This window comes from Ostrea edulis, chromosome 3 (assembly GCF_947568905.1).
Source record: "Ostrea edulis chromosome 3, xbOstEdul1.1, whole genome shotgun sequence".
Classification (NCBI taxonomy): Eukaryota; Metazoa; Mollusca; class Bivalvia; order Ostreida; family Ostreidae; genus Ostrea; species Ostrea edulis.
The window spans coordinates 49,936,337-49,960,899 of NC_079166.1; the positions used below are offsets into that span (position 1 = coordinate 49,936,337).

The 24,563-nt window shown below is 37.6% G+C and overlaps 2 protein-coding genes across 2 annotated transcripts in view; both read right to left on the reverse strand.

Moving 5' to 3' along the window:
* The window catches only part of LOC125676023 (beta-1,4-N-acetylgalactosaminyltransferase bre-4-like), a 22,420-nt gene extending 5,704 nt beyond the window's left edge, over positions 1-16,716 (reverse strand). The window contains exons 1-5 of the mRNA XM_048913916.2: positions 16,306-16,716; positions 1,251-1,483; positions 982-1,169; positions 775-897; positions 444-548 (exon numbers count right to left, since the gene is read on the reverse strand). Coding sequence (XP_048769873.1) covers positions 444-548; positions 775-897; positions 982-1,169; positions 1,251-1,483; positions 16,306-16,600 — 944 coding nt within the window. The 5' untranslated portion in view covers positions 16,601-16,716. The remainder of the gene's footprint in view (positions 1-443; positions 549-774; positions 898-981; positions 1,170-1,250; positions 1,484-16,305) is intronic.
* A 5,972-nt stretch (positions 16,717-22,688) lies between these two features.
* The window catches only part of LOC125676026 (neuropeptides capa receptor-like), a 49,764-nt gene continuing 47,889 nt past the window's right edge, over positions 22,689-24,563 (reverse strand). The window contains exon 4 of the mRNA XM_048913918.2: positions 22,689-23,047. Within this exon, the coding sequence (XP_048769875.2) occupies positions 22,794-23,047 (254 nt within the window). The 3' untranslated portion in view covers positions 22,689-22,793. The remainder of the gene's footprint in view (positions 23,048-24,563) is intronic.

A 24,563-nucleotide genomic window follows, 5' to 3' on the forward strand; every position in this document is an offset into this window, starting at 1 on the left:
GATTCTCATCAGTAATTTGTAGATTTCAAACTACATATTCAGTAAACACGTTTTAAGAAGTAAAACGCTTCTCCCTGAAAAATCCAAGTACATGATGTCTCCATTTACTCAGTAGTTAAGATCACATGACTGCACATAATTCAGGTGGGGAGAGGCATACCTTCACATAATTCAGGTGGGGAGAGGCTTACCTTCACATAATTCAGGAGGGGAGAGGCTTACCTTCACACAAATCAGGTAGGAAGAGGCATACCTTCACAAAATTCAGGTGGAGGAGAGGCATACCTTCACAAAATTCACGTGGGGAGAGGCTTACCTTCAAAGAATTCAGGTGGGGGAGAGGCATACCTTCACACAAATCAGGTAGGTAGAGGCATACCTTCACATATTTCGGGTGGGGGAGACGCATACCTTTACATAATTCTGGTGGGGTAAACGCATACCTTCGTTTGTTCACTTTGTTTCCTGCGTCCTTGCGGTGTTTCATCATTTTGTATCTTGATAGGGCCATTTGATACCTAGATATCTTGAAGCCATGATACACCAACCTAGATTAGATATAGCATCCTGGTATAAGACAATTGAGTTTTAGCAGTAATGTAATATGAACTAATGTCAGCAATGAGTTTTCCCATTCAAACTAGAGACCACTAGACTTGTCATACAGCTGAACAACTTATGCTGCGAAAATGGAATACAATACTATTACCGGTAAATGATTCTCGCATAATTTTCAAATGAAATTCCCATCATAGGACAAGACTGATACCGAACCTTCTGAACATGTCGTCGTCCTCGCCTCCCCAACCAAAGAACTTATTAGAAAATCCATTCACAACCTCAAAATGTTTTCGCTTAATGCTGGTCACACCACCAAACAAGGTAACGTACGGTAACCTGAAAAGTGTCCTAATCAAGGTTAAGAAGCCGCTTATAATGTAGTCATGTTCGCAGAGAGCAACAAATCCATGTTTAACTCACTTATATTTAAATTTGTCCACTGCACCCGACAAATGACGCGGACTTCCGTTACAGTCATACATTATGCGGTCATTTTCCGGAATCAAGTCTACGTCATGAAAAATGAAGCAAGTATAATTGTAGAGTTTAACAGATTCGGCGTATCCAATGTTCATCAGCATCCCCCTATTAAACTGAGTACCATTGATCTACAATGCATGAATTGATTTTTTATAAAACCCGATCAGGATATATGTATGATATGGGGATATTCAGCAGAGCACATTTACCTGGTCTATGACATAAATCCCATAGTCAAGTTGTTGTCTTTGTAGCATAGGATGTAGATTATGGAGTAAAATCCTCAGGTGTTCGTCACGGTCCCTGAATGGAATTATGATCGCCACACGCTCGCGGGATGTACACTCATTTGGAGTATACCGGCCTCCTGGCTGCACGAGAGGGTAAAGTTTAATCAGTTCCTCATGTGGTGGTGCATTTGTATATGTTCCCAGGGGCCCAACTGCGATAGATCATTGATAGAAATGTTGAAAACTTTTGTATTAGATTCTTAGAAATATGCACAATTATATACGGATGTTTTAGAAAATAAGTATCCATTTCTTCAATATGTAAAATATATTCTAAAATTCAAAATTGGCCATATTTAGCATCTATTGGTAGAATACCACTGGTTCTAATACAACAAACATCAACGGAAGAATGCGTCGAATTTGAATTTTCAACGTGTGGAATTTATAACGATACAACTGTTAGTTGTTTTACATGACATACCAGTACGTACTTAAATATGAGGGGAAATATAGAAGAGCTGAGGACGACATGATACCACTAACGTGCTCGGTTTGTATTCTTCGTCTTTGTTTAGTTTAGTTAACCAGGCTGAAGCTAGCAGCCACTAACCAACAGCCAATAAGCACGTAGAAGCTAGCAGCCACTAAGGAAAATCATCAAAGGACTGACAGTACCCATAGAAAATATTTAATTTGAAACCTATTCTAAAGGAATATTTTAATTTAATTAATGTTTTGAATTAATAAATGTCAATCGCAACACTCATGGGCAACTTAGCTCACATGAGAGATTGTACATCAATGGTGAAATGAATTTATATCAGTAATTTGTAATGAAAGGATGAAAGGAAATAAAATTGACCACACATTTCATTTTCTGATCTTTTTGAACAATTAATTTCTCAGCTTACATGCACGAAAGTAAGTGCACATTGATGATTTAGCTCACCAGAATATTACAATCTTAGTCATTAAGCACCTATGAATAGATTGATATGATAGGGAAAACTATAATGATGTGGGGTGCTTTATTATCTCAAGACTGATCCTATTTTCATGTGCCAATCCATTTGAAATCACATTGCATTCAAAAATCTTTTCTGTAAATTAGCTCACCTGAAGAGTGATAGCCATTGCTTTGCAACAAAAGAAATCAACAAAGGAAATGTTTTGAGCAAGTGGTGTAAGGAGCAGGATTAAATAATGAAACAAACACTTTCTCTGTAATATCTGGTGAACAATACCCCCATTCTGTGACTGTTATCAAAAATTGTGCATTAGCTCACCTGATTTTGACATTGGGCATAACCTTCTGAAAAAAGTGTAACACGAGTGTTATGACTGCTTTTAGAGCTGTAATGTGTGAAGACAAGGCGGACGGAACATAAAGGCAAGGTAAAGGACCCCTAGAACTATCATTCACCACTTTCAGTTTGGGGTTGTAGTGGTACCACCCGGTGGCTCCCGAGGGTCGGGACAGATTTGGAGCCCCTATTTTTACTTTATCAGGGGTGCCAGAGACAATGTATCCATTGATTGAGGTAGAGAGTACTAAGGAGTACTCGATGCCATGTAAAGAATAGCTCTGGGATACCTGGAAGTATTGTTTAGCTCACCTAAACTTTGACATTTTTAGTATCTCGTAGAGAATAAAGGGTTTTTTGACTGCTATTCCAGCATTAATATTTGAAGACAAGGCGGAAGGAACATCAAAGCAAGGTAGAGGACCCCTAGGGCTATCATTTACCACTTTCAGTTTGGGGCTGTAGTGGTACCACTCGGTGGCTCCCGAGGGTCGGGACAAATTTCGAGCCCTATTTCTACTAATTGAGGGGAGACAAGGGCAATGTATCCATTGATTGAGGTAGAGAGTACTAAGGGGTACTCGATGCCATGTAAAGAAGAGCTATGGGATACCCGGAAGTATTGTTTAGCTCACCTAAATTTTGACATTTTTCCTATCTCGTAGAGAATAAAGGGTTTTATGACTGGTTTTCCAGCATTAATCTTTGAAGACAAGGCGGAAGGAACATCAAGGCAAGGTAGAGGACCCCTAAGAATATCATCTACCACTTTCAGTTTGGGGCCGTAGTGGTACCACCCGGTGGCTCCCGGGGGTCGGTATAGATTTCGAGTCCCTATTTCTATTAATTCAGGGGAGACAAGGACAATATATCCATTGATTGAAGTAGAGGGTACCAAGGGGTACTTGATGTTATGTAAAAAAAAAAAAAAAAAAAAAAAAAAAAGAGCTCTGGGATACCTGGAAGTATTGTTTAGCTCACCTGAACTTTGACATTTTTCGTTTGTCGTAATGAAAGAGAGGGTTTTATGACTGCTCTTCCAGCATTAATCTTTGAAGACAAGGCAGAAGGAAACATTAAGACAAGGTAGAGGACCCTTAGGACTATTATTTACCACTTTCAGTTTATGGCTGTAGTGGTACAACTCGGTGGCTCCCGGGGGTCGGGACAGATTTCGAGCCCTATTTCTACTAATTGAGGGGAGACAAGGGCAATGTATCCATTGATTGAGGTAGAGAGTACTAAGGGTACTCGATGTCATGTAAAGAAGAGCTCTGGGATACCCGGAAGTATTGTTTAGCTCACCTAAATTTTGACATTTTTCCTATCTCGTAGAGAATAAAGGGTTTTATGACTGGTTTTCCAGCATTAATCTTTGAAGACAAGGCGGAAGGAACATCAAGGCAAGGTAGAGGACCCCTAGGACTATCATATACCGCTCTCAGTTTGGGGCCGTAGTTGTACCACCCGGTGGCTCCCGGGGGTCGGGACAGATTTCGAGTCCCTATTTCTATCAATTTAGGGGAGACAAGGACAATATATCCATTGTTTGAAGTAGAGGGTACCAAGGGGTACTCGATGTTATGTAAAAAAAAAAGAGCTCTGGGATACCAGGAAGTATTGTTTAGCTCACCTGAACTTTGACATTTTTCGTTTTTCGTAATAAAAGAGGGGATGTTATGACTGCTCTTCCAGCATTACTCTTTGAAGACAAGGCGGAAGGAACATCAAGAAAAGGTAAATGACTCCACGAACTATCATTTACCGCTTTCATTTTGGGGCTGTACATGTATTGGTACCACAATTTGGCTCCTGGGGGTCGGGACAGATTTCAAGTCCCCATTTCTACTCTAGGAGGGGTGACAAAGACAATGTATCCATTGATTGTGGAAGAGAGTAGTAAGGGGTACTCGATGCCATGTAAGGAAGAGCTCTAGGATACCCGGAAGTATTGTTTACCTCACCTGAACTTTGACATTTTTCGTTTCTCGTAATAAAAGAGGGGGGTTTTATGACTGCTTTTCCAGCATTAATTTTTGAAGACAAGGCAGAAGGAACATCATGGCAAAGTAAAGGACCCCTAGAACTATCATTCACTACTTTCAGTTTGGGGCTGTAGTGGTACCACCCGGTGGCTCCCAGGGGTTGGGACATATTTCGAGTCCCCATTTTTTTCTCGAAGAGGGGTGACAAGGATAACGTATCCATTGATTGACGTAGGGAGTACTAAGGGGTACTCGATGCCATGTAAAGAATAGCTTTGGGATAGCCGGAAGTATTATTTAGCTCGCCTGAACTTTGACATTTTTCGTTTCTCGTAATAAAGGAGAGGGTTTTATGACTGCTTTTTCAGCATTAATCTTTGAAGACAAGGCGGAAGGAACACCAAGGCAAGGAAGATGACCCCTAGGACTATCATTTACCATTTTCAGTTTGGGGCTGTAGTGGTACCACTCGGTGGTACCCGGGGGTCGGGACAGATTTCGAGTCCCGACTTCTATTCTATCAAGGGTGACAGGGACAATGTATCCTTTGATGTAAGTAGAGCTTGATAAGGAGTACTTGATGTCATGTAAAGAAGAGCTTTGTGATCCCTGGAAGTATTATTTAGCTCACCTGAACATTGAAAGGGATTTGGTGCCTTCTTTGAAGGCAAGACGGAAAGGACATCAAGAGAAGGTAGAAAAAACATGGAGCTATCATTTGTCGCTTTCAGTTTGGAGTTGTAGTGGTAACACCCGGTGGTCCCTGGGGGTTCGGTAGAGATCTTGAGTTCCATTTTTCTACTCTACTAAGACTGAAGGTTTCAATTGGTTGGAATACTGCTGGAGATCCTATTCATCACTCGATCCCAGACAGATAAAAGGTCCGTTATACCTGATAGTATTGCTTACCTCGCCTGAACTATGCCATTTTTTGTGTCTCATAGGAAAGATAATGGTTTCATAGGTTTGGTATGCAACAGATTATGTTAGAGAATTTGGCGTAGTTCTAACTACACTATGCATTTTGTACGAAAGGCGGCAAGTGAAAGGATAGATAATTGATATTGATTTATATGGTGGTCGCCACTTAATTTAACTTGCAACCGCAATTTAATATCTGGTGGCCTCCACTCAGTTTGGTAGTTATCACTAATTGAATATGCATCTTTTGTCGAAGTTTTGCTGCTTTTGGGGTCAAAAGGTCAATGTCACTTCGAAACTTGTTGAGAAAAGTTTGTAGACATTCTATGGGCCGCATATTTTTGCTTGGCTCACACTTCAGAGGGGGGGGAGTGGCAGCTGCAGAAGTTGTCTTCAAAATTGTTTTAAATTCTCGTCAGCTGTAACATAATACTATCTAAACATTTCTCTTTTGCCCAAACTTCTATATCATTGATTAGGCTTGGTTTGTGGTTCGTCCTTCAAAGCATGTTCCTTCCGCCTTGTCTTCAAAGATTAATTCTGGAAAACCAGTCATAAAACTCCCTCTTTCATTACGACAAACGAAAAATGTCAAAGTTCAGGTGAGCTAAACAATACTTCCAGGTATCCCAGAGCTCTTTTTTTTTTTTTTACATAACATCAAGTACCCCTTGGTACCCTCTACTTCAATCAATGGATATATTGTCCTTGTCTCCCCTGAATTAATAGAAATAGGGACTCGAAATCTATACCGACCCCCGGGAGCCACCGGATGGTACCACTACGGCCCCAAACTGAAAGTGGTAGATGATATTCTTAGGGGTCCTCTACCTTGCCTTGATGTTTCTTCCGCCTTGTCTTCAAAGATTAATGCTGGAAAACCAGTCATAAAACCCTTTATTCTCTACGAGATAGGAAAAATGTCAAAATTTAGGTGAGCTAAACAATACTTCCGGGTATCCCTGAGCTCTTCTTTACATGGCATCGAGTACCCCTTAGTATTCTCTACCTCAATCAATGGATACATTGCCCTTGTCTCCCCTCAATTAGTAGAAATAGGGCTCGAAATTTGTCCCGACCCTCGGGAGCCACCGAGTGGTACCACTACAGCCCCAAACTGAAAGTGGTAAATGATAGCCCTAGGGGTCCTCTACCTTGCTTTGATGTTCCTTCCGCCTTGTCTTCAAATATTAATGCTGGAATAGCAGTCAAAAAACCCTTTATTCTCTACGAGATACTAAAAATGTCAAAGTTTAGGTGAGCTAAACAATACTTCCAGGTATCCCAGAGCTATTCTTTACATGGCATCGAGTACTCCTTAGTACTCTCTACCTCAATCAATGGATACATTGTCTCTGGCACCCCTGATAAAGTAAAAATAGGGGCTCCAAATCTGTCCCGACCCTCGGGAGCCACCGGGTGGTACCACTACAACCCCAAACTGAAAGTGGTGAATGATAGTTCTAGGGGTCCTTTACCTTGCCTTTATGTTCCGTCCGCCTTGTCTTCACACATTACAGCTCTAAAAGCAGTCATAACACTCGTGTTACACTTTTTTCAGAAGGTTATGCCCAATGTCAAAATCAGGTGAGCTAATGCACAATTTTTGATAACAGTCACAGAATGGGGGTATTATTCACCAGATATTACAGAGAAAGTGTTTGTTTCATTATTTAATCCTGCTCCTTACACCACTTGCTCAAAACATTTCCTTTGTTGATTTCTTTTGTTGCAAAGCAATGGCTATCACTCTTCAGGTGAGCTAATTTACAGAAAAGATTTTTGAATGCAATATGATTTCAAATGGATTGGCACATGAAAATAGGATCAGTCTTGAGATAATAAAGCACCCCACATCATTATAGTTTTCCCTATCATATCAATCTATTCATAGGTACTTAATGACTAAGATTGTAATATTCTGGTGAGCTAAATTATCAATGTGCACTTACTTTCGTGCATGTAAGCTGAGAAATTAATTGTTCAAAAAGATCAGAAAATGAAATGTGTGGTCAATTTTATTTCCTTTCATCCTTTCATTACAAATTACTGATATAAATTCATTTCACCATTGATGTACAATCTCTCATGTGAGCTAAGTTGCCCATGAGTGTTGCGATTGACATTTATTAATTCAAAACACAAATTAAATTAAAAATTTCCTTTAGAATAGGTTTCATATTAAATATTTTTCTATGAGTACTGTCAGTCCTTTGATGATTTTCCTTAGTGGCTGCTAGCTTCTACGTGTTTATTGGCTGCTGGTTAGTGGCTGCTAGCTTCAGCCTGTTAGTTTAGTTATCGGAGAATTACGAATGAAATGGATCTCCTCTTCCTCGAGAATTATTCGAGATTTTAGCAAATTATTTAGTCAATGATGATTTTGATTTATGCCAATATTTGGTGTCAATACACATGAAAAAGTAAAGATGACGAACAGTGATCAATCTCATAAACAATACAAAATTAAGAGTAGGGCAAACACGAACCCCTGGACACATCCGAGTCAAGGAGGAGTAAGCATCCTCTGCTGACCAGACCGTGACACTTTATCTTGTGATACGGTAAAAGTGAACCAAATGAGACATCGTGTATATTTAAGCATTATGACCATCTATGTGCGCTGGGGAAAAGTCCCATTCCATTAACGTGATTTCCATGTGGACTAGTCAGATTCTCTAATTATCTATACTAACTGTATCATTGCACCCATATAGAAACGCGGTTCCTATTGGTTTGATCCAGTGATCTTGTCATTGTCTACAAAAAGATGTACTTATTTGGGCTGGAAGAATGATGGTATTTTTTCCTCAGAATGCTGACCTTCTTGGACAAGATGAAATGATCTGGGGAATTGAAATGTTTAAAGCAAAGTTGATGACCTCCATTATTGGTTTGAAATATATGTCACGATATTCTTACATTTAGTGATCCTTACTTTCCGACATAAATCAGGCCACAAAGATTTTATGTAACTGTATAAACATCGTTGGAAGATTTACAGGTCAAATTTTCCAAAGTTTTGGTATGGAAACTACGTCAAGTGATATTACTAATAATAAGATTTTTTAATGATTGATATATCACATGTTTTACAGATTTTGACAGAATATTTTGAGATGGAGCACATGTAGTCCATAAAAAAATTATCAAAAATGTCTCTTAAAAATATTACAATCTTAACTGTGGAGATCTGTATCGAGACTGTTTATTTGACGACTGTACATAGGATATTCCGAGGGGCGCCAACCGCTCTGTTAGAGCATGTGCCCCTTGCAGACTCCACAAAGCGACAACTTTTTATACTGGGGGACGTGTAAGCCAGAATTGAATCGTTATTGTTTATATTTTTGGAAGAACATATATAAAGACAGGTATTCTCAGGGACAGAGCAACCACCATCAGAGATACATACTCAGTGGTTTAAAACATCTTGTTAGCCATAAAATATTTCAAAAGTCTAAGTTATATATAAATAATCAAATGTATGTTTCAAAATATTGAATCCAAGGGCAGTAAGTCTGTATTCATTAAATCATTTATCAAGTGCATTACGCGATACATTTCTTTATTTTTCACAAGCATTTTGCATATTTTTGTAAAGATACAGTTTCATGAAATTGTTATGAATACTATTATATCGTTATAACCAATTTTTTTGTGTGAAATTTTATTATACTGTTTAAGGAAAATTGCAGTTTTCTGACGTTGATAACAGGTATACGTGTCCTACATGTGTAATTGATAAAAAAAAATAATCAATACCGCAACATACTTATTCTATCATTTTTATTTGTTACTAAGATATTTTATTTGAAGAATCAACAATCAAATATAAGATTGAACCTATAATTCTAGAATGGTGGAATTACCTTAAAAGCAGGACAAACACGGATCCCTGGATACACCAGAGGTGGGATCAGGTGCCTAGAAGGAGAGTAAGAATCCCTTAATGACCGGGCATACCCACTGTGAGCCCTTTATCTTGATCAGGGAAACGGAAAAATCCGTAGTCAAAATTGATACAAAATCCTTGTTCATGTAAAGAACGGCCTAACAATTGGTAAGAAACATACAACATTCGACCTAACAACAGGTTGTAATTGCAAATAAGATCTTTATAACGACCACAGAATTTGCGAAATGCAAAACGTTTCAAACCCATGTAGCATCAACTTATTTGACAGTAGCTTGCCTCGATTTAAAAGTTGATCTCGCGTATCGAATCAGTTGAGAGACATAAACACTATTTGCAGGTTTCCGTGGGGATGTGGGTTAGAATAGGTCCTCAGTACCCTTTGCTTGTTGTAAGAGGCAACTAAATGGCGCGGTCCTTCGATAAAAAAAAACAACAATTCGCACCCATGGGAAATCCAAAAGACTGTTGGAAGATATTGTCAATGGACTCCAGCATTTTTTATCAACGTCAGAGTAGAATCAGAATGACGTAACAAAGTGATTTTGAATGACTCAAGATATGAATATCCCATCTTCACAAGTCCAGGGTTATTGATTCGTACCTCGCACTAACCCTTGACATCAGTCGCTATATAAAAGTCGGGCTCATTAGACCATTACACAATCCACTATAAATTAAACATCCAATGAAATCATTGCATCTTGTGATGGTGTACATGGATTCAAATGACGCGATATCATACTACTGTATTGATAAACACGCGCAATTGTAATTAATATTTACACCACTAATTACGTTTATTGATAGTAGATCATGTTTGGAAACCTTTTTGCTTAAGACAATATTGCTTAAACAATTGAAATAGCAATAACTGTAGGTATCAATACACGTGTTTTTATTTTAATCTCTCGCTTCACGTTGTTATAATAGAACCGCATTCTCATTGGTTCCCACTCTTTTTTCGAAACAATCAGAACGAGTCCAACGTTTTGATAGTCACTGATGTCAAGGGTTAGTGCGAGGTAACGAATCAATAACCCTTGACTTGTGAAGATGTGAATATCCGTGTTCTATTTCTATTGAAAAAGCAGCCGTCTGTGATGTCAAAAAGCCTAGTCTTTAATTCATCGTGAGGAATGATTGTGTAAAGTGTTGAAAATCCATACGTTATGTGATTTCAAATTCACTAAAAAAAATTCTTTGAAAATATTTAGAATCCACATTTGATTTACATCACTACCCACATATGTTGCAGTGCATACTTCTGAAGTTTCTTCAAAGCAACTAATATGGGACTTGAATGCATATATGGCATTTCCATTGTAAATCAGTTGAAGTATTTTCTGTACAATTTTACACATAGCCTAATTGACAAGGCCAAGAATTGTTATACGTGGGTCGGACAACACAATAACGTTTTATTTGAACTTGTGATGGTGTCTTTATTCAAGTTCAAAGTTTGAGAGGGTGATTGTGATGTTAAAAGTCAAGGTCAGCAAAGTAGAGTTTTTGGTTTGTATTTATTAAGGTCTTTAAATAATAACATTTATTGATGTAAAAATAAATTGTGTCAATTACGCCGGAATAAATGATATCTCCCCTCCCCCCCCCCCCCCCCCGGGTACATTATTCTGAAAATTTTAAGAGTTTGCTTGAGAGTTGTTTTCTTTAGGTCACCTAGTGTCGTCCGCCGTCGTGCATTAACAATTGAACACAGGGCCCTGTCAGGAAAGAGATTCAACTCGAGTAAGCCAGTCAAGGACAAGAGTGGGAAAATCATCGCAAGCGACGAGGAGCAAAGAAGAAGATGGGTGGAGCATTTTGAAGAAGTCCTCAACCGACCACTACCGCAAGTAGTTCCTGACATAACATCAGCAGAAGAGCCCCTCAGCATCAACAACAATGCACCAACCAAGGCAGAGATCATCAAAGCCATCAAATCCTTGAAGAACGGTAAGGCAGCAGGTCCTGACGGCATCCCTCCAGAAGCTCTAAAGGTCGAAGCGACAACAGCAGCAGAGCTGTTACATCCTCTTATAGTGAAGATATGGGAACAGGAGCAAGTGCCTGCCGACTGGAAACTTGGGTACCTGGTGAAGTTCCCGAAGAAAGGCGACCTCTCCCAGTGCAGCAACTGGCGAGGAATCATGCTACTGTTCATTCCCAGCAAGGTACTCACAAGAATCATCCTGGAGAGAATGAAAGAGGCATTAGACAAGGAGCTGAGAGCAGAACAGGCAGGTTTCAGGCAGGAGCGATCATGCACGGACCATATCGCCACTCTGCGTATCATTATTGAGCAATGCGTAGAGTGGCAGTCTCCCTTCTACACGACCTTTGTCGACTTCGAAAAAGCATTCGACAGCGTCGACAGGGAGACTATCTGGAAGCTGATGCAGCACTATGGAATTCCACAGAAGCTCGTCAACATCACCAAGAAGCTGTACGAGGACTCAACCTGCCAGATCATCCACAACGGGAAGCTGACCAACCCCTTCCCAGTGAAGACAGGAATGATGCAAGGCTGTATACTGTCACCGACAATTTTCCTGATCGTCATAGACTGGATCATGAAAAGAACCACTGAGGGCAGCAACACCGGCATCCAGTGGACCCTCACCAAACATCTAGAGGACCTGGATTTTGCGGATGACATCAGCCTTCTGTCTCACAAGCAACAACACGCCCAGGCCAAGCTTACCCGACTAGCGGAGGAGGCAGAAAAGACCAGCTTGAAAATCAACACCAAGAAAACAGAGGTGATGCGAATGAACAACCGACTCAACCAACCACTGCAGCTGCACGGAAAGGACCTCGTAGAAACTGACCGCTTCGTCTATCTAGGAAGCGTGGTTAACAATGATGGCGGCGCAGACGAGGACGTTAGGAGCCGGATCAACAAAGCAAGGGTAGCGTACAACACTCTACGACCCATCTGGAACTCCAGACCCCTATCCCAGCACAGCAAGGTCCGCATCTTTAACACCAATGTCAAAGCAGTCCTCCTCTATGGATCCGAGACATGGCGAGTAACCAACACCATCACCAACAAGATACAGACATTCGTCAACAAGTGCTTGCGCCACATCCTCAACATCAAGTGGCCGGAGAAGATCTCGAACGTAGAACTATGGAAAAGAACCAGCCAATATCCAATAGGTCAGGACATCAAGAAAAGAAAATGGGGCTGGATAGGACATACGCTCCGCAAACCAACTGACAACGTCACAAGACAAGCACTAGAGTAGAACCCACAGGGAAAAAGGAAAGTAGGACGGCCCAAACAGTCCTGGAGAAGATCCGTCGAGAGCGAAATGAAGGAAGCCGGAATGACCTGGACTCATCTGAAGAGAGCAGCCCATAACAGAGTCCGTTGGCGTGGTGTTGTTGCAGCCCTATGCTCCACCGGGAGTCAACAGGAATAAGTCAAGTAAGTCAAGTTAAACGAGCTATAACTGTGTTGGGATGCCAACACAAATGTCTCCGAACACCTCCCCATGTCAGAAATGCTTTTTGATACCGGATATGCACTCAGGATCCTCTAAAAACCCTAGAAACTAAATTTGGTTGAAATCCGACAGATTTGTAATTTGGCCGCCATTTTCTTCAATGGCGGCCATTTTGAAACATTTGAAAATAGATTGGAAGGAAATACTGATGCTAGTAATGAATTGTGGACCCTTAATTTACCCCAGAACCCAAATGTTGTAAAGATTTCAACTTTTTGAAATATTTCGGTATATGGCGGCCATTTTGAAAATGGCGGCTCAAAAAAAAAATTTTGATGGTGGAAATGGACTCGGGGTCACTAAAGTACCCTAGAAATTGAATTTGGTTGAAATCCGACAACCTTGAGTTTTTGACGTTTTTTGGCCGCCATCTTGAAACGGCGGCCATTTTGAAAATTTGAAAAGTTGAATGCACCCCTCCTAGTGACCCCCTATCAACTCACAAAGTTTGAAGTGGATCTGTCGAAGCACTTTCACAAAATCGGTCGGACAAATTTCTCACTAAAGAAGAGGAATAATAAGAATAAGAAGAAAATAATAATAATAATAATAACGAGCTATAACTGTGTTGGGATGCCAACACAAATGTCTCCGAACACCTCCCCATGTCAGAAATGCTTTTTGATGCCAGATCAGGATTCTTAAAAAACCCTAGAAAGTAAATGTGGTTGAAATCCGACGGTCTTGATTTTTTGGCCGCCATTTTCTTCAATGGCGGCCATTTTGAAACATTTGAAAATTGATTGGAAGGAAATACTGATGCTAGAAATGAATTGTGGACCCTCCATTTACCCCAGAACCAAAATGTTGTACAGATTTTAACACTTTCAAATATTTCGGTATATGGCGGCCATTTTGAAAATGGCGGCTCAAAAAAAAATTTTGATAGTGGAAATGGACTCGGGGTCACTAAATTACTCTAGAAATCGAATTCGGTTGAAATCCGACAACCCTGAGTTTTTGACGTTTTTTGGCCGCCATTTTGAAACGGCGGCCATTTTGAAAATTTGAAAAGTTGAATGCACCCCTCCTAGTGACCCCCTATCAGCTCACAAAGTTTGAAGTGGATCTGTCGAAGCACTTTCACAAAATCGGTCGGACAAATTTCTCACTAAAGAAGAGGAATAATAAGAATAAGAAGAAAAAATAATAATAAGAATAAGAAGAAACGGAGCAAAAACAATATGTCTCCGACACTTTGTGTTCGGAGACATAATAAGAAACGGAGCAAAAACAATATGTCTCCGACACTTTGTGTTCGGAGACATAATAATAACATTTATTGATGTAAAAATAAATTGTGTCAATTACGCCGGAATAAATTATATCCCCCCCCCCCCCGGGTACATTATTCTGAAAATTTTAAGAGTTTGCTTGAGAGTTGTTTTCTTCAGATCACCTGGTGTCGTCCGCCGTCGTGCGTTAACAATTGAACATTTTTAACTTATTCTTGATAACTACTATTCCAATTCTTTTCAAATTTGGTGTAAAGCATTCTTGGGATAGGGGAGACATAAATTGTAAATTTCAGAACTCCTTCACCTCTGGGGGCCCTAGGGGCGGGGCAAAAACTGCCCAAAATTGACAAATTTTCAAAAACCTTCTTCTCTACAACTGTACATGTGTAAGAAATACTAATTGCATAGTGATGTAGAGCAGGAAGACTTCTACCAAAGTGTGAATTTAATGATCCCCGGGATAGGGGTTTTGACCCCAAGGCGAGGCCAAACTTAGTATATAGTGTTGATGTGTAAAACGTTTAATTAACATCTTTAGTGCCATTGATACTAAATGAATATTTAGAAGGAGTCCTTTACCAAAATTTCAAATTGCATAATCCTAGGGGTAAGGGTTTGGTTTCAGGGTTATGTCAAAATTATAATAATGATTTGAAGGACTTCTTTATGTTTGCTGATACTGTATAAAATCTAAATGCATAATTAAGAAAAGGATGTACCGGTACAAAAAATGGTGAATTTCACAACCCAGGGTTTTGGCTCTAGGATGGGTCCAGATTAGTGATATCGTTTAATATTGATACACATATTATATTACATGTGTATGTAAAGCTTTTCATTAGTGTATGCACTTTTGAGGGCAGTGAAGTTTTAAGAACACATCTTGTTTTATACTGTTGCTGAACATTAGAATTTAGCTTAGATATTCAGAACCGGATTTTTTTTTCTAGATTTCATTCCCTTGGGAGTAGGAATTCTTTTCACTAGTACTCAGGTGACCGATAAGGCCTGTGGGCCTCTTGTTTGCTGAAGAACAGTGCAGACGTAATTTTGAAAAGAAAATTTTCCCCATCCATCTCTCATAATTTTAAAAGGATGTTTTTTGTGCTTATAAGAATATTTGTTCAGGATGTTTGTTCAGACCAAATTGCTTACTCTCTCTGATCACCTGATCCCACATATGATGTACCCAGGGGTCAGTATTTCTCTACTCTTAATTTAAGATTGATCACAGTTCGTTATCTTCACCTTTTCATAGAAGGAAATCTTGATTATTTTGTTGAATTCATCTTCTGAATATTGAAGATGTGAAAAAGAACCTGAAAAATGTAGTGATCTATGAACGTAGGAGTCTGGAAACTTAATGCAAGCACTATTTCCAGGAAGTTAGAGTATCTCATTTAGAATAGCAAACTTTAAAGAGTGCAGTGATTCATTGCTTCCTGTGGAATGTGCATCAACTTCCTGTTTACTCGTATTGACGGTGAATGTAAATAAATACGTTATCATATATCAATTCACATTTTATAATTGTCCACATAGTTGTGGATTGATTTTACCTTGCAGCACTAGGAAGAATTTTAAGGAATTTTGGAAGCAAATTGAGTCATTACCGCCAATCGAGATAATTGAATTTCCTTGAATTGGTATAGCAATAATGTGTTTTGGCCTATACCCCGTCGGGAGTTATAGCCCCCGGATGAATGTCTGCTGGGAGATCGTGTAAATGCATCACAATTGTTATGTTTACTCCCAATTTAAGAGTAAACTAAGCTTTCTATGTGATCTTTCTACTAACTATAATGGTAGTTCAATATCGCTTTTGTTGATCACTGTGACTTGAATATGATATTAGAAGAAAAAAAATCAAAACCCAACAAAAACAGTTCCTAATCTATATGTAAATGTCACATGTTTGGCCTAATTTCCCATTGCAGTGGATGCAATTGATGGGATATATACCCTTCACCTAGTGATGTTTTTGCCTAGTTTGGTTGAAATTGTTTGTGTGAAATGTTTACAGACAGACAGACGACGAAATATTTTGATCAGGATAGCTTATTTGAGCTTTTGATTCGGGTGAGCTTAAGTATAGTATTATCATTCTTTCAAGAAAGTATATTACAAACGCTGTTATTCAATACCAGGTACTTACCAAGACCAGAAGGGCTAACGGAGCATGTCCTGACTGACTTGCATTGGCCGTCCAGAATTATTTTTGTATCTCTTATGCTAGAATTGCTGATCCAGTCACATTCGTTGGATGAGTTGGATGAGTTCAAATTCACAGTGTAACGAGAAATATCCAAGTTAAAGAGATCATATTTCCTGATGAATTCAAATGTCTTTATATGCACAGAAAAGTTTATGAATAACTCAAAAATAACCAGGAATAACAAAGCATACATACAGGCACGGACTACGCTCCCATGTGACAAGACTGTCATCATGATTCATCTTATCTATAAAATATACATTTCCTTAATGACATCAAAAGTTAACAAAATTCAATATCAGGAATGTTGTGTTGTCCGAATTCTCTGTCTGTTATATCGAACATTTCTTATCACATTTCAAGCGATCAGGTTATTGTCAAGATAGGTGACTTATCTTCAAGGTAGTAATCGTGTACTACTCTTCCAAATTACGGAAGCCCATTTAGGACCTATCAAAAATATTTTTGAATTTGAAATAACGAATTCCAGAATTCGTTATTACAGATTTAATTTGTTATTTCAAACTTTTAAATTCGTTATGTAACAAATTTGTTATAACAAATTTCGAAATTTATATTAACGAATTAAATTTGAAATCGCGAATTTTAGAAATGGTTATATCAAATTGTCAAAATCGATATAACGATTTATAAAATCATTAATATCAAATTAGTAAATAATTCGTGATAACGAATTGTAAAATTAGTAAAAATAGATGAAATAACTTGAAATTATAGATTTTTTTCATTCATTAAATCGGATTTTGATTCATTAAAACAAATTACTACAATTTGTTAAAACGAGTAGTTAATAAAATTTAGTTGGATGAAGATGTCGCAAGACCAGGCACCTGATCCCACCTCTGGTATATTCAGGGGTCCGTGTTTGCCCAACTTTTAATTTTGTATTCTTTATAGGAGTTATGAGATTGATGACTGTTCGTAATCTTCACCTTTTCATCAGTACAAGTTTTTAAACATTTGTTGTAACGAATTATGCAATTTGGTATAACGAATTTCGGAATTCGTTATTTCCAATTGAATTCTTATTTCAAATTTTGAAATCCGTTATTACGAAGTTCATAAATTGGTTATAACGAATTTAATCCGTTATAACGAATTTTAATGTTTGAAATAACGAATTAAAATCGAAATAACGAATTCTAAAATTATATGTACCATGACAGTTCATGATATGAATGATTTAATACTAAAATACATCACTTAACAAATGTAGTACACTTTTCAATTTGAAGGTCAATTTGAATGTTCATACTTCAGATTGAAATCGAAGTTACAAGTGAATATTGAAAAACGTAATGCAATGATTTTTAAAAATAAAAACCACAATGAACAATAGGCCTATGTGTGGCTTTTATTATAAACACAACATTGTATATATGATAGTGAAATTTGTGATTTACTTCACTAGGATAAATTTATAGCTTTATGAATTTGCATTTAATTTTGATAAAAGTAGATATGATTCAAATTTTATTTCTAAAAAATTCAGAAATATCTTAATCTCTTGAGATGCATTTTTCTTCTGGTTTGCGTCAACAGTTAAAATAGGCTAGGACTGGTATTTGTTTCTTTGACGTATTGGACCGTACTTCCGTGGGTCAGTTGATAAACATGACATCACAACATAACTATGATAATGCAAACTTTGATAAGTTATGAAAGTTTCACAATTTCATCTCATATTTTTATTAATTTCATACGTATGTCATTGACTATTGAAGAATCCAGACTCGTTTTCCCTGAAATTCAAACAATATTTTACAACACTTTTTGAATTATAACAAAATTAACAATGAAAGTAAAGTGTTGAAATTAATTTACAATCCAGTCCTCAAAAACGAAAACAAGACCTAAGAATATTCACTGCCTTACAGTTACAGTCTGATTATAGCCACCCCTCCATTACAGTTGTGTCGTCGTACCGAGTGACGGCGGAGGGGGGGGGGGGTTGCTATTAGCAATCGCGTTCATTCATATTTTGACGACCTTGGTTAACTCTAAAATTAATTTTTAAATGACATCTGAAATGTTTTTTTGTACCATACTTGGTTTATATATTGAGGACTCAAATTTCCCCTGTTCGATTATAGATCTAGTCTAGAAAGAGGGGGGGGGGGGGGAGTCATTTAATTATAAGATCATTGATGACTGTATCACTAAGGATAAATAAATTTTCAGCATAAAACATCCATGCAGAATATTACGATCTACAGAGCAAATGCTTAATCCCCCGTAAATACTATCTGCAACAAAGTCGTCATCTGATATCTGTGAAGTCGGACTGAACTGAAGACTGAAGTTTATAGCGCACGACGCTGAGTGGAACATAAAACGATCGTTGTCGCTGTCACATTTGATGACAATGAACCAATTGATTTTTTTAAAAGCTTCATATCTCGGGAATTCTACCCCCGCTCCCTGTTTGCACAACAAAAACCTTACACTCTCTTATAAATCTTATGTACACCGGAAGTCAACAAGGCCGTAAACGAGTCTTACGCCACCTATGTTTGAAATAGGGGAAACAACTGAAATATATTTGCAATTCTCGGTTGCTCGCTTTAAACTCTCAAAACTTCGGTATTAATCGTGATAATGCATAAAAAGTTTTTCCCAGTTGAAAACCAGAATATTGTTCTGTTTTGTAATACATAAATCGTTTAGATGACTTCACAGAATATGCGCAATGTAGACAAGGGAATGTGTTTGGTCGATCGCCAGTGAGATAGGTTATGAGACATCATAGCAAGTCAAGGTCGCGATCTCCACTAGTTCAACATGTCAATACAGAAGGCTGTAGGACTGGTGGTAGGAATGGCATTGAGTTGTTTAGGTGGCTCCGGTGCAGCAGGGTCGGAAATAAACAGCGTATGTCATGAGGTTGAGATGCCAGTGAAGCAGTTGTGTGTCAGGGGTGGGCAATAAAGGTTTGTAGTCGACGGCTGTAGTTGTTCAGAGGGCCCGGAACGATTTAAGGGTCAGAGACACGGGGTCGGCACAAACCAGGGTGCTACCAGCTGTGTGGTTGGCCGGAGGGCACTGAGGCAGATATTCGTCACCAAGGTGATTGGCTGGATTGATTGATTGATTGTATATAGTTTAACGTCCCTCTTGAAACTTTTTCACTTATATGGAGGGGACAGCGGGGATTATATCGGTTGCTATAGTGATATGACTTCTCGGGGTGTCTCTGGGCATTCGTTTGGTTTTGATCTTGACATAAATGTTGAGGCATGCTGTACGGTGGATATTGATCCTTTCACCGTGTTTGAAGGTTGGGACGTTAGCATGGTGCTGGTGGTGAGCAGTCTGTGCCAGGTGACTAGTTTGGTATCTGATATCGAGACAAGTGGATTGGTATAAGAGTGTCTGGTTGGCCAATGGTCTAGAGCTCCGGCTGGTATGATGGGTATCGCGTATCTCTCGGCTCAGTGATTGATTTATTAATTTTTTTTACTCATATTGATACGTCATCAGCTGTAGGTGAAGTACCACAAATTTAGACCTATGCTTAGCACTCAGGGCCGTAACAGCGAGGGTTCTTTATCGTGCCAACGCCTGTCGCGACACGGGACGTCCATTTTTAAGGTCATATCTAAATTACTTATAGTTGTCCCGTGGATATCTGGGTTAGAAGGGATAGGTCCTCGGTACCTTTTGCTCGTCGTAAGAGGCTATGATAAAGATCCCTACCTGCTCAAGTGCCGAGCATTGGCCTAAATTTTGCAGCCCTTCATCGGCAGTGGTGACGTTTCCATATGAGTGAAAATTCTCGAGCGGCACGTTAAACAATATACTGATTATCAACTAATTTATTGTGTTATAGTCACTTTTATTCTATGCAGAGTTTTTTAAATGGTTTCTACTGTTTTTGTCACACACTTTACCAGTTTGTGTTTCTTTCCTTGTACTCGAGTTCCTTTGTTACAGAACAGACATTTATGGGCGGGGAAAAGTGTCGATAGTGAACACAGGTTGAGTGAACGTCTCTAAGTCTTACAGTTCACTTGATCCGGCGCAACTTCGTCAATGTTCAAGTTTTACTTCTAGTAACTAATATTTGTAAATTATTATAACACCAGCGATAGAAACCATGTAAGGCACCATTTAAAGCTAGTAAACAATCTATGCCTTTATTATTCTTGAGACTCTGTCTTATGTGACATCTTTATAAGTAAGTTGAAAATTGAAAAGGTGTTCAATATTACGTATGACAATATATTTATCTAATTTACAATTGTAGATTTATATAATTCATTAATCTAAATTATTCATAAATTAGTTTATTGTTTGTAATATGTCATATTCTCAATAGTCGAGCCATTATTTATCAGGGTTTCTCCCCATTTTTGCATTGTATACTCAAAAGTAATCCATGTGCTTTCTTTTTATTGATTATATACATTTACGGGCTTCCATACGTTAGATATATCGTGTAAGACTTGGAAATGTGGACAACGATTTTTATGTTGAAAGTTATATTTACTAACTCAAGATTGCATATATACCGTATAAACATAGGGTCTATGGATTATAGTATCTAGGACTGAACCGTTTTTCATACTGTTTATTTAGTATTGAACATGTTACTTAATAGGTATGTTATTTTGGGAATGTAGTATACACTGTATAATACGTCGGTTTCGAGATACGTTCGAGTTATTTCCCTTTGAAGAACTCTCGTACATAGTAAGGCGCGATACAACTTGTTTACATGCGGGAGTGGGACGAATATCCATCACTGCATAAGTGAATGTACTCATTAAGTTTTTCGTATGCTGTTTCATCACCCGAATTCAACTGATACACAAACTAAGTAAGTGATAAGTATTCAGGGAGTAATTAAATACATGGAATTCTAATTATATCACGTAATTCCGTTGGTCATAGGTATCATATCCAGGATATTACTTTCAAATGTGACATTGTTTTTGTTTCTGCTTTAGTAAAACATTTATTTCAATAGTATTTTGTATTTCCAACATTTACATATTTAAAGAGAAGCCGCTTTTGATACATTTTATCGTCTTCCTCACTGACAGTAGGTCCACTCTGTCCCACTTAGGCATTCAAAGTTCTACTAAATGTACCTCCTACACAGGAGAGCTCTTATCTCGAAACTGGCGTATTTCGTAAGACATGAATTTGTAGACATTTAAAAATATGTATCACTTTCCATAATACACTGTCTTCTAATTTTTATACGTATTTCTCACAAATGACCTCTCTGGGAAGTCCCTACCCCGTTGTTTGTGTTTACAATGTGTCGTCTTTATTTCAATATGGAACACCGTAACAGCCATGTTGAATTTGCAATTATTTTTTTTTATAAATTCATATGGCCATATCTTGAAAACGCCCCAACATAAATTAATCAAACAACCTTCATTTACCTTTATTTTATACACACTCAAAAAAATCATAGTGTAGAAAAATCCCTAGAGGGGGAGGTAATTTAATGTGTTACTGGCCCATGGTCAATACAGGCCTCTTTTGATTCTTGGAAAGCATCAATTTCTGTAACTGCTAAGGACACAGAGAAACATTTTAAAGTACTTTATAGAAAGTGAAGTAAGATTAGCTAAATATTTACAGGTTCAATAAGTATTGCTTTAGGAGAATTTAAGATAATGGAGGATCCAGAGGGGTATTTACGACCTATGTTGAAAATTCTCAAGTTATTCTCTATTCACCATTTAATTAATCGTCTATCACCGTATGAAAGTCCCATTAAATTTAGATTAAACTATTTTGATGTGTTTAGTCACCCCTCCTATTTTCCCCCTGGATATTAGGTTGCGCTATAACTTCACATGTATATGCTCAAGAGCAGGATAACTCTTTTCTTATTACTACAATGCACTCAACTTGATATCCAAAAGTCAAGAAGATTTATAATAGAATTACAATTTGAATCAAAAGGCCCCACTCTAGCATGAGGATCCCTGTCGCAAGATTCCTGAATTTCACAACAAAAAAAGGCTTTTCTAAAATTTAAGCGCCAGGTGTTTATTAGAATTTTTTTTTTATAAACATATAACAAGATTACTCCTTATCAAGTAAACAATACGAATAGGATTTATTTTATCACTCTTTATGTACCTATATTTTGCTGCCAGCGGTGTCATATATACCTCATCGACATGCATTTTCTATGTTTATTTTGTTTTGGTCGCTAATGTTGTACAATACTCTTTATCTCTGCAACGCTTGGATTAATTAGCATAATTAATCACACTACATGTCAAACAATCAACCGCTTTTAAAAGAACGTTTAGAATAATTAAGAAAAAATATGATGTTTCTACACATTATTTATTGCAACTAGAGTTACCAGACACAAAGTAGAGACGTCCATCAGTTAACAAAAGATTTCTGAAGTTCCAATGCCTACATGTATGTCATTAAGCACGACTTTCCATTAGCGTATTTTCTGTTTCCTCGATCGTACTTTGTACAACTGCAGATTTAGATAATACAGAGTAGCCATAGTTTAAAGTCCTCTGTTGGGAGGGTCTGTAAGACGAGGCATATGTGCTCCGTGAGTCTGACGGATGCAGGCGGCCACATATGGACTGTTGAAAAGCTTGTCTAAACTTCTTCGACATCAGATTGTACAGGACTGGATTCACAGTAGCACTAAAGAAGTACAGTACACCTGTAATAGATTAAAAAAAAATATACAACACATCTGTAATAAACCAAAAAAATATAACTCATCTGTAACAGACCAAAAATAAACAACACACCTGTAACATACCAAATATATACAACATGTATGTAATAAAACAAAAATATATAACTCATCTGTAATAAAACAAAAATATACAACTCATCTGTAACAGACCAAAAATATACAACACATCTGTAATAAAACAAAAATATACAACACACCTGTAATAAACCAAATATATACAACATGTATGTAATAAAACAAAAATATACAACTCATCTGTAACAGACCAAAAATATACAACACATCTGTAATAGAACAAAAATATACAACACACCTGTAATAGACTAAAAATATACAACATGTATGTAATAAAACAAAAATATACAACTTATCTGTAACAGACTAAAAATATACAAACACATTTGTAAAAGACCAAAAATATACAACACATCTGTAATAAACCAAATATATACAACATGTCTGTAATAAAACAAAAATATACAACATATCTGTATCAAACCAGAAATATACAACATAACAATCCTGTGGGGATCCGGGTTAGAATAGTTCCTCAGTACCCCTTGTTTGTCGTAAGAGGCGACTAAATGGGGCGGTCCTTCGGATGAGACTGCAAAAACCGAGGTCCCATGTCACAGCAGGTGTGGCACGATAAAGATCCCTCCCTGCTCAAAGGCCATAAACGCCGAGCATAGGCCTAAATTTTACAATATTCAATCAACCAATCATATCTGTAACAGACCAAGAATATACAACACATCTGTAATAAACCAAAAATATACAACACATCTCTAACAGACCAAAAATATACAACACATCTGTAACAGACCAAAAATATACAACACATCTGTAACAGACCAAAAATATACAACACATCTGTAACAGACCAAAAATATACAACACATCTGTAACAGACCAAAAATATACAACACATCTGTAATAAACCAAAAATATACAACACATCTGTAACAGACCAAAAATATACAACACATCTGTAACAGACCAAAAATATACAACACATCTGTAACAGACCAAAAATATACAACACATCTGTAACAGACCAAAAATATACAACACATCTGTAATAAACCAAAAATATACAACACATCTGTAACAGACCAAAAATATACAACACATCTGTAACAGACCAAAAATATACAACACATCTGTAACAGACCAAAAATATACAACACATCTGTAACAGACCAAAAATATACAACACATCTGTAACAGACCAAAAATATACAACACATCTGTAACAGACCAAAAATATACAACACATCTGTAACAGACCAAAAATATACAACACATCTGTAACAGACCAAAAATATACAACACATCTGTAATAAACCAAAAATAACAGACCAAAAATATACAACACATCTGTAACAGACCAAAAATATACAACACATCTGTAACAGACCAAAAATATACAACATATCTGTAACAGACCAAAAATATACAACACATCTGTCACAGA